Source organism: Oncorhynchus clarkii, chromosome 12 (genome assembly GCF_045791955.1).
Source record: "Oncorhynchus clarkii lewisi isolate Uvic-CL-2024 chromosome 12, UVic_Ocla_1.0, whole genome shotgun sequence".
NCBI lineage: Eukaryota > Metazoa > Chordata > Actinopteri > Salmoniformes > Salmonidae > Oncorhynchus > Oncorhynchus clarkii.
Genome location: NC_092158.1, coordinates 72,240,067 through 72,250,167, shown reverse-complemented (window position 1 = coordinate 72,250,167; position 10,101 = coordinate 72,240,067). Strand labels below are relative to the sequence as shown.

Below are 10,101 nucleotides of genomic sequence, written 5' to 3'. Positions count from 1 at the left end.
CCAATATGGATTAAAGTAACCTTAAATTAAATCTGACAGTATACATTTTAACCTCGTAGTCATTGTATCATTTCAAATCCACTTTTGGACCTCACTGTAAGTGACGCGGCAAGTTCCAGAGTAGCATTAAAAAGAACAAAACCAGATGCTCACTAAACAAACTCAATATATGATGATTCATCTCTCTTGCCTCCTCTCAGTATGGATTCATGAGCAAGCTTGACCATTGAGGGGTCATGGTCAGGTCTCTCCTTCCTCTCCCTGGGGTGTCTGTGCGTGAGAGGAGCTATGGTCCACAGATCACCCCTGGGGCCTATCCTAACCCCATTACACAGTCCCCTGTCTATGGAGGCCTACGGCATGACGACCCCAGCGTTGGAGACCAGCCTTGCTGATGAAGTAATGCAGTTGACCCTGTAGTTATTTTTTTAGCCCAGTATTTAGAATGATTTCCATTGAACAGATGTGCCATAATCTTGGGAGTTGACAGAAACTCTACCTTGTTAGACATGTTTCATTTATTTATTGATGTTACTACCTTTCTTGAGAAGCTGTATTGTGTGCCAGGATTCTGCAGTCAGACAACAGTCTGGTAGAAGGTTTAGGGCTGGATTCAATCTGTATCGTGGAAGATCCGCGTTTACCATGAATGCAGTCTCTGCGAACGCGGGAACATTGCCTTTAAATTTACGTAGATCTTCCTCGATACGAATTGAATCCAGACCTTAATCCGTGACTAGGTCAAATAAGAGGTGGGCATAAGCAGTGGCCAAGGATCAGGGATTATATGGGATTGCAAGCTTCTTATGAATGCTGTCTAGCAAGGTCACTTATGGGTCTGGCTTCATCAGTGTGTCTACAATGTGAGAACATGCCCCACTCAACCCCCTGCCATAGCTGGACTCACGTCACCACCATACGGTCCACATTCGCATAGGCACTGGGAAAGCAGCAACCTCAACATCATTATGTAAATGCAGACACCAAGACCTTGGTAGACCCAGGCAGCAAAGTAGACAGAAGCTCAGCCTGAGGGAGGGGCTGAGGGGCTCTCTCTCTCTCATTCCCATGCAAAGACACTGAGGGGTTGGATATCAGAATCAAAGCCCCATATGCCTCAGCTGATGCACGCAGGCAATTTAGCATGTATTGCATATGTTCGGGTATGTTTTCTCCTGGATCTCAGAAGCCATGGGGCGTACAGACCTATAGCAAAACACCTAGGAAACAATGGAACAAACTGAAAAACAAGACAACCCTAGAATGAGTCCAACCAAGGACTTGTGTACATGATTTGTTTGGGTTCAAATGTATATGGTCTCGTGGGAGAAATACTTCCATACCATCATTCAGACCAAATATAAAAACCTTACATTGCCAGTTTGAAAGGGAACATTCCCACTGGTATTTGTCAGTTGAAACATTTGATTTCTGAAAGCATTTATTTTATATTCCATATTGCTTCTTTGTATTCACATTGGGAGTTTCAGTAGCATGCCACTGCAGATCTCTCCCATGACTTGGAAAATATGCTGTGTGGACCATGGGTGACAATCAACTTGCCTCAAACAGCCTCCACTGAATGTGGCACACTAAATGTGAATGAATTAAAGGATAAATATTAATATTACTTTGTCTATCAGATTTAAATAAGACGAGAATCATTTGTTTACTGTTATGGTACTAACAATACTTTATATCCTCTTTCTACACCCAGTCCCAGGATGGAAGCCAGTGTGCTATTACTTCAAATCTCATCAGTACATTTTGTTTTTATTTAAAAAACTAGGTGTTTGTCACCCTCTGTTGGTTAAGCATAGGACAGGGCCACACTTGAGTCTTGACAGATTTAGTTATCCACTAGGGGTCCCTATTGTGTATCCATCTTTGACCTTTGAGACCAAGGTATATAAATAATTATAAACTGGATGGGTCCAGTCCTCAATGCTGATTGCCTGAAAGCCGTGGTATAGGAGTCAGTTGATGGATGGACAACGGAGAGAATTGTCCGGCAGAACACACAATAAGTCAGACTCAGTTATTACGCAAGACAAAGCACTCCTTTTCAGTTAATTGGCAAAGGCTTCCCATTGAACTGTACAAACGTAATGATTTAACAAAAGACAAGCCAGAAGACCAAGATGCAGAACATTTTCTTTATTTCAGATACTTCAGAGCAGGTCAGCCTAGAAAGCCTTCCTGCCAATTGGTCTCATCTCCTGCACATCCTAGATTAGAACTTCTGGAACTGCTTCTTGGCTCCAGCAGCCTTTGTGACCTTGAGGACGTTGAACCTGACTGTCTTGCTGAGGGGTCGGCACTCTCCGACGGTAACAATGTCTCCGACGGAGACGTCTCTGCAGGGAAAAGAGGGAATTACTGGAGCATAATCCGAAAGCGACCATGGCACTGCTTTCTAGGAATAACATCAAGATAATGCAAGAGGAATTGAGAAACATGGAAACCACTGCCGTCTCATGTGATAGGTAGGCCAAACTGCATCAGTGTAGCCATTAGGCAGTGTCGTCAACGCCACATGGGCTTGGAAGACCATCGTGAGAAAAACATCATTTGCAGCCAACATCAAATCTGATTTCATAGAACTTCAACTGTAATGCAACAGTGAGTTACAGCCACCCTTGCAGTAGGAAAGGCACTAGCTAGGCACGATCAGCCAATTATTGGGTACAGCCTGGCAAGAAAAAGACATGCAAAGAAGAGAGGTTGAAAAGACTCGACAGAAATCCTCTTACCTGAAGGCAGGTGAAAGATGGACAGACATGTTCTTGTGCCTCTTCTCAAAGCGGTTGTATTTGCGGATGTAATGCAGGTAGTCACGTCTGATGACGATGGTCCTCTGCATCTTCATCTTGGTCACCACGCCTGAAAAGGCAGAATCAGGTCAATGTGGTCAATCTTAGACTACATCTAAGCACTGATCTAGGGATAGGAGTAGACCGTTGAATAGGGTAAGCATGGTTTTAGGGTCATTGCATCAGTAATGCCATAAGGCTTTGTCATATCCAGAAGGCTTGGAAGACCATCATGAGAAAACTATTAGTAGTTCAGTGATGTGGTCATATAGGGCTCTAAATGCCAAAGATGACTGTTTTACATTCAAACCAAAAACAATGAACAGCAAGGAAATGTAAAGACTAACCGGAGAGGATACGACCACGGATGGAGACATTCCCAGTGAAGGGGCATTTCTTGTCAATGTAAGTACCATCGATAGCCTGTTGGGGGGAAAAAAGTTAGGTTCTCTCAAACAAACCCAACATACAATTACCCAAGTTACAGTTCATAATGAAATCAGACATTTTAATTAATTGGGGCATAATCTTTGGATTTCACATGAATGGGCAGGGGAGCGGCCATAGGCCCACCCACTGGGCTTTAGACAGAAATATTCCTGTTTCATGAGTTGTCATCAATTTTAGGGCAAAAGCTCTGGCCAACATTCCTGCAGTCAGCATGCCAATTGCACACTCCCTCAACTTGAGACATCTGTGGCATTGTGTTGTGACAAAACTAAACATTTTAGAGGGGCCTTTTATTGTGCCATGTACATGGTGCTCTTGTGTAATGATCATAGTGTTTGAGCAGCTTCTTGATATGCCACAGGTGGGTGGATCATATTGCCAAAGGAGATATCTTCACTAACAGGGATGTAAACAAACATTTTAGAAAAAAAATATTTTTGTGCATACGGAACATTTCTGGGGCCTTTTATTTCTACTCATGAAACATTGGAGCATAACCGTACATCTATTTTTTGTTCAGTATAGATGGCCAAAGGCGACCTATAACTGCATCAGTGTTGCCATTTGGCAGTGTCGTCAGAGCCTCAGGCTTGGAAGACCATCGTGAGAAAAACATCATTTGCAGCTTTAAAGAGCGGTTAACCATACAAGCTAATTGACACCTCAGACAAGGCTGTATTCAAAAACAATTAAATCATACTGCCCATAAGGAGCACAACTGTAGTTTTACGATAGTTTAGGTCGTTGGGTACATCACCTCTCTTGGGGTTTTGAAGCCTAGACCAACGCTCTTGTGGTAGCGTGGAAGCTTCTCCTTGGCCTCCTTGCCACCTTCACCAACCAGAACACGCTTCTTGTTCTGGAAGATGGTTGGCTGCTTCTGATAAGCCCTCTCGGTCTGTGGGGAAAAGACATAACCCCAAGTAAAAAAAATAATCTATGCAGAGACTAACCCGTTGCTGCATCGTGGATCTGAAAAGACCCATCAAGCTATACTGCATCAGTGTTGCCGTTAGGCAGTGTCGTCAGAGCCTCACAGGCTAGGAAGACCATCGTGAGAAAAACATCATTTGCAGGTAAAAAGAGACGTGACTCCTGTGCATTAATGTTTACAAAGTATTGTAAGTTAATTTAACAGAGAAGCAGATCAGAAAGGGTGCACTAGCTAGATTTACACTATGAAGCTGGCCATTATGAAAGTTCAGAAAAGTTTGAGCTGGCTGCACTCAAAAGCAGAGCAAATTAACTAGGTAACTAAAACAATAGCCATAACATTTGGAATATACAAATTGAGAAAGTAGACCGCTGAGTTTGGCCAACGAAAGAGTGATCTGGCTAGTAAGCCAGCCGCGTAAAAACTAACCTGACGGCTATAGCTTTTTCAGTACGTTAAGACTGAGCTTCTCGCGCATACATTTATCTAGCAATGACAGGTTTTAGCTATCAACTCTGCCATAAATCAGTAAACTTCGATTATGAACTACAGATTAAGCATACGCACAATGTTGTAAAGGCCTAGTTAGCAAACGGCCTAGCTGGATCTCCGACAATGCGTTCCACAGCACAGGGCCTCGGAACGCAATAGTCGAAACAACAACTGAGGGACCAAACTACAGTGAAATACTTCAATCGCATGCTCTTCGCTTAACCAAAGCTATTTATTGTATGCCATGCTAGTTATTTTTCTGTCAAAAAGAAGCACATTAATTTCGCCACGTTGTTTTGCGGAACGTACTTGTGCATCCGCCATCTTTGCCAGCCGAGTCGTAAAGAGAACTAAGCATGCGCGCAACGGACAGAAGTCAGGAAGATCAGGATATGACGTTTAATAAAGGGCAAGGCAGAAGCGGAACCTTGGATTACATTTGTCAAAATATTTGTATTCATTGCTGATTAAACTTGCTATAGTCTTAGTGTTTTGTAAATTGACTACTCGTAAATGTTATCGGCCCTCTGCGTTGTGTTCTTACAAGCTGGCATTCATGAACGAGCAACACGAAGCCACTCCTCTGTTACTGTAAACATATGTCACATGACTGCAGGCGGAAGCAGACTCAAAGTAATATTAGTAACTTTACAAGATGGCTACGCCGTCGGGAGGAGGCGATTCAGGTAAGTGACATAACTATGATAAACACAATCGATACGGAACTGTGGCACTGATATCGTAATTATCGTGAGCCGGAACTTAAAAAATGTGTCACAGTTTAGTTAACTTGTTAAATAATTGAGGTTTGTTACCGGTTGGACCCAGCCGCGTCGAGCTAGCCAGCTGGTTAACTAGCTAACATAACACCCAGCCATCCCATCTCTGAAACATGCCCATACACATAACTAGGTAGTTAAGTTATCTATCTATCTATATATATATCTATCTGGGAAAGCTACATTATAGTTAACTTGTTTTATTTTCTCACCAAGCTAGCCTGTAAGCCTGTAACGTTATGTGCTAGTCTGTAATAAACAGTTAATTGGTATATACATATACACCCCAAACATTCTGTTTTGTATTGGATATTCGGTTTTCACTCGTCAATAGCTATTGAACCAAGCATGCCATGACATGGAGTATTGTGACGTTTATTTCTGAATCAGAGGAGGATGGAGAACAATCGACACCTTTTGTGTGTTAATCTTAGATCTTTTTGAAGATTGAAATCTGATAAGAAAATGAGAAATTCACACAAAAAAACCTATGGATTGTTCTCCATCCTTCCCTGATGTAGAATATATTTTCATTGTCATGGCATGCTTGGTTCAATAGCTATTGGCGAGAGAAGCGAATATCCTATATAAAACAACCTTTACCTTGGTACTGAACCATATACCTACCGGCTCTCTAAAAAGTCTTTTTAACAGTACTTTCCTGGGGATATTTTGTCTCAATGAAGATGAAGGACAAACCACACAGACAATCGGTATAGTAAGTTTAAATGTAATTTTATTCAACATTCTGGCAAGGAACATTTACAAGATTTTGCAGGCATTTGTTACAAGCTGTTTATACCAATTAATAGTGTATTACAGACTGATTCGTCAGACTAGTATGTGGGTGCTAGCTAGCTGTGTTTAATATGCATGTTAGTGGGGGGGGGGGTATTTAAGATACTCTTTGAAGGGGTAGTGTTTCAGATGTTTTTGGGAAGATGGGCAGGGGAAAGCTGGTTCCACCATTGGGGTGCTAGGGCACAGAAGAGCTTGGACTGGGCTGATTGGGAGCTGCCCTCCTGTAGGGCTGGTAGGGGCAGGTGTGGCAGTCCAATGAGTCGTTGTACTTCATTCTTAATGGTTGTAATTCCAGAAACATCATTGGCAACTAACCTATCTGTAGTACATCTTGGGCCAGCCCAACTGTTACTAATGTCAGCTGAGAAGTCTACTTCTGAAAATGAGTCAGCTGGTGTTTTAACTTTCACGTTAATTCATGTCACACTGAACTGGTCATGAGACCTGCATACTTCAGTACCTACTTGTTCAAAAATATATTTTTGCGTCACATTTCAATCATGTTTAGCCCATTACATAATATATTTATGACTCCCCAGTTTCGATATGACATTAGCCTGGCTGACGCTACCTACGTGACTCAGTCAGGAGGACTTCAAGAGTTCAGTGTTAGCCAGGCTACCTAGACATTGGCATTGTCTTAAATTGCCTCTACCTGCTGTTGGTTTATGTTCTGGTAGTACTCTCACTACAGTGTTGCTTTGTGTTCTCAGGTAATGGAACTGATCAGGTACTAGAACTGGGAAAAAGATTACTGACAGAGTGAGTATACCTTCTCGTTTACTCCTGAATTTGATCTTTATTCTTTATTCACATTTGTCTGATTTAATCAGGCTGTAATACACAATTTAATTGGTACATATAGCCTGAAACATTGGAGTCCAAATCATAAATGTTCCTTTACAAGCCAGAATGTTGAATAACATTACATTTGAACTTTACACTACAGGTTGTCTGTGCGGTTTGTCCTTCAGCCACTTGAAATTTGAGACAAAAAATTTGAGACAAAATAATTTGAGACAAAATATCCTCAGTAAAAAGCCTGTTTACCAGGCTTTTTACTGAGCCGGTAGGTATATGGTTCTGTTGGCTTATATGGTTCTGTTGGCTTATGGTTCTGTTGGCTTGTTGTTTTTGTTGTGTATTTTCAATCTTCTGACGAATGCGACGTAAACACATGCACAATATGTAAACAATAGCCAAGCGTCAGCGAACCACAGATCAGATGTTGATCGCATTCATCTGACCTACCAGCACTCTAAAAAGCCTGGTAAACAATACTTTCCTGTGGATATTTGTCTCAAATTTCGAGCGTCTGAAGGACAAACTGCACAGACAACCTGTAGAGTAAGTTTCAAAAAATGTTTAAAAAAATTCAGCATTCTGGCTGAACATTTTATGAGATTTTGCACTCCAATGTTTCAGGCTGTATGTACCAATTAATTTTGTTACACCCTGATTAATCAGACAAGGATCACATATACTAGCTAGTTGTTTACCGGTGACCCTCTCTTCGCAGTTTCATCTACGAGCGGGTTCGTCGCCATGCTGACAGCAGTACTCAGTTGTCAGTGTTACAGACCCAGTTGGGCGGGAGTGAGCTGTGTGACCCCAACCACAAGAAACTGGCCCAGTGCCTGCAGCAGATTGGAGATGAGCTGGATGGCAATACACAACTCCAAAGGTATCTTAAACCAAGGACTTAGAAAGGGACTCCAGCTCTTTGCTTGAATCGATATTCACTTTGAATTGACCTCTGGAGTTTGTGCAATACTCAGAGCATCTCTCTTGTTTTTCCATTCAGTATGATAAATGATACTGCACTCCAGCCTAGCCAGGAGGTTTTTATGAGAGTGGCCTGTGAGATCTTCTCTGATGGGAAGTTCAACTGGGGCAGGGTGGTGGCACTCTTCTACTTTGCCTGTCGGCTGGTCATCAAGGTGAGGGTTGTCAGTGGTTGTGTTTTATTTAGCTCTCCTCTCTCAATAAATCTCTTGCTCTCTTGTCCTCTGTTAGACAAAGGAAACGGGGCTCATCTCAGTCGGAATAGATTCACTGTTTTGAAAACCGCAACGCTTGGAATGGTACTGCATTTTATACGTTTTGGGATGAGTTGGCTTCTTCATTGTGTAATAAGACAGCATCATCTTTCTCTCCTCAGGCTCTGTTGACCAAGGTCCCTGACATCATCAGAACCATTATCAGCTGGGCCACAGACTACCTGCGAGATCATGTGATCAACTGGATTAGGGAGCAGGGTGGCTGGGTAAGGAATCAGTAGATGTGCTTTCCCCAAATTGATTTACAGGTTTCATACATGTTTTTTTTTATAAATGTGTTTTTGAATTTGTAGTTGTAGTGATGGTTGAAGACAATGGTCTCTTCCCAATTCTTAGGAGGGAATCCGTTCCTACTTTGGCACTCCCACCTGGCAGACCGTGGGGGTGTTCCTCGCTGGAGTTCTTACCACTGTGCTGGTCATCCGCAGGATGTGAGGGGGAGGAGAGCCTGAGAGAAGAAAGGACAAAGAGGGAGGGACATAAGACTGGGAGGAGAACTAGGTAGTAGAGACAGACCTGATGTGAGGGTAAATGGGAAGTGTTTCTGGGGAAGGAAAGGTGAGGAAAAATAGAGTTTGGAATGGAAAAACAGCTACGTTTGGACCTGATCAACCACTCCTCTTTCCTGCCCTCCATCCATGGCAAAGGATCAAGTCAGATTCAAAGTTCTTCTTACCTCTGTTCCCTACACCGCTGAAAATGTGAGCGGCTCTTGACCGCACATACAGGAGAGAAAGATGGAAAGAGATGTATAGAGACTCGGCCAGGGCACATCTTTGAATTAATTTATTTTTTATTTCTTACAAACAAACAAGTCGCTGCATGACATTTTGTTGCTTAAGTCTTATGACATGAACTGATGACATTAACTCACCCCCCTCAGGTTAGCCATGAGAACCTCCTATGCTTTCCTGCTGTGCTTTATTTCTGTTGCACTTCTCCCATTGAGTCTCTCCTTTTTCCTATCTGATCATTCTCTCCAGCCATCTTCATTGTATCTCTTTGCTAGAGTATGCATTTTGGGGTGTGTGTCTGTGAGCATCTATGTGTGATCATAGGATCAACAGATGTTCCAGGTACGCGTGTGTGTGCGCACGCAATTCTACTGCACACACACACTGCACTGTCCTCCTCTCACAGATGTTTACCTCTCTCTCAGCATAGTGTTCAAAGTACTGTATTCTATGGTGGGCTATTTAAAAGTAGACTATACCATAATCCTTCACAATCAAATGCTCTTTTTATACACCTTGTTAATGTGTTAACAAATAAGGGAACTTTTTCTTATTTCTTTTAAGTTGTCAGTGCCTTTGTCCTTTTTTTAATTTCTACAATAAATTGCTTTGATATTGTTCAAATTTTTCACTTTTTCTATAAATCTTTTGTAAAACTCTTGTCCCCTGAAATTATCTTTTTGCAGTGACAGTTTGTTTTAGTAATATGAACCTAAAATAAAAACATTTTATGGATTGTGATCCTTCTTAAGCTGTGACATATTTGGGGAAAGATTGTGGGGTGTGAAAAATATGATTTTAAAACTATTGCCTGCTTATACACAAATTCTTAACTGGAAGCATAAGAGTGTCTAATAGTAATGCAGTAGTTGGATTGAATCTTTCCTATTGATCAACAAATGGATATGAAATTCTCCAGAGTAGAGCTTTGATTTCATGACATGATGCCATGTTACTGTAAGGTACACAGGGTTGAGATGTTAACATCTTATTGGCTCAGTGCTGTTGTTGTGTGTGCTCTAGCTAAGTACAGAAAAG

At 41.9% G+C, this 10,101-nt stretch overlaps 2 protein-coding genes and 3 non-coding genes across 5 annotated transcripts; 1 reads left to right on the top strand and 4 right to left on the bottom strand.

Annotated features, from left to right (window-relative positions):
- Positions 1-2,144: 2,144 nt before the first annotated feature.
- Positions 2,145-5,071, bottom strand: LOC139421206 (small ribosomal subunit protein uS17). Its single transcript, XM_071171868.1, has 5 exons — positions 4,999-5,071; positions 4,021-4,161; positions 3,161-3,236; positions 2,754-2,883; positions 2,145-2,357 (listed from the first exon to the last, which is right to left on the bottom strand). The coding sequence occupies exons 1-5, from the start codon at positions 5,011-5,013 to the stop codon at positions 2,234-2,236; spliced, it is 486 nt and encodes a 161-aa protein (XP_071027969.1). The 5' UTR covers positions 5,014-5,071; the 3' UTR covers positions 2,145-2,233.
- LOC139423287 (small nucleolar RNA SNORD35) lies at positions 2,493-2,576 on the bottom strand. The gene has a single exon (XR_011635839.1). It is a non-coding gene; the product is annotated as a small nucleolar RNA SNORD35 (small nucleolar RNA).
- Positions 3,806-3,887, bottom strand: LOC139423285 (small nucleolar RNA SNORD35). Its single transcript, XR_011635837.1, has one exon. It is a non-coding gene; the product is annotated as a small nucleolar RNA SNORD35 (small nucleolar RNA).
- On the bottom strand, positions 4,255-4,338 carry LOC139423286 (small nucleolar RNA SNORD35). The gene has a single exon (XR_011635838.1). It is a non-coding gene; the product is annotated as a small nucleolar RNA SNORD35 (small nucleolar RNA).
- Positions 5,072-5,148: 77 nt separating the features above from the next.
- LOC139421204 (apoptosis regulator BAX-like) lies at positions 5,149-9,804 on the top strand. Its single transcript, XM_071171867.1, has 6 exons — positions 5,149-5,375; positions 6,983-7,031; positions 7,789-7,953; positions 8,074-8,209; positions 8,431-8,535; positions 8,666-9,804. Exons 1-6 carry the CDS (start codon positions 5,345-5,347, stop codon positions 8,762-8,764), a joined length of 585 nt encoding a protein of 194 aa, XP_071027968.1. The 5' UTR covers positions 5,149-5,344; the 3' UTR covers positions 8,765-9,804.
- Positions 9,805-10,101: the final 297 nt, after the last annotated feature.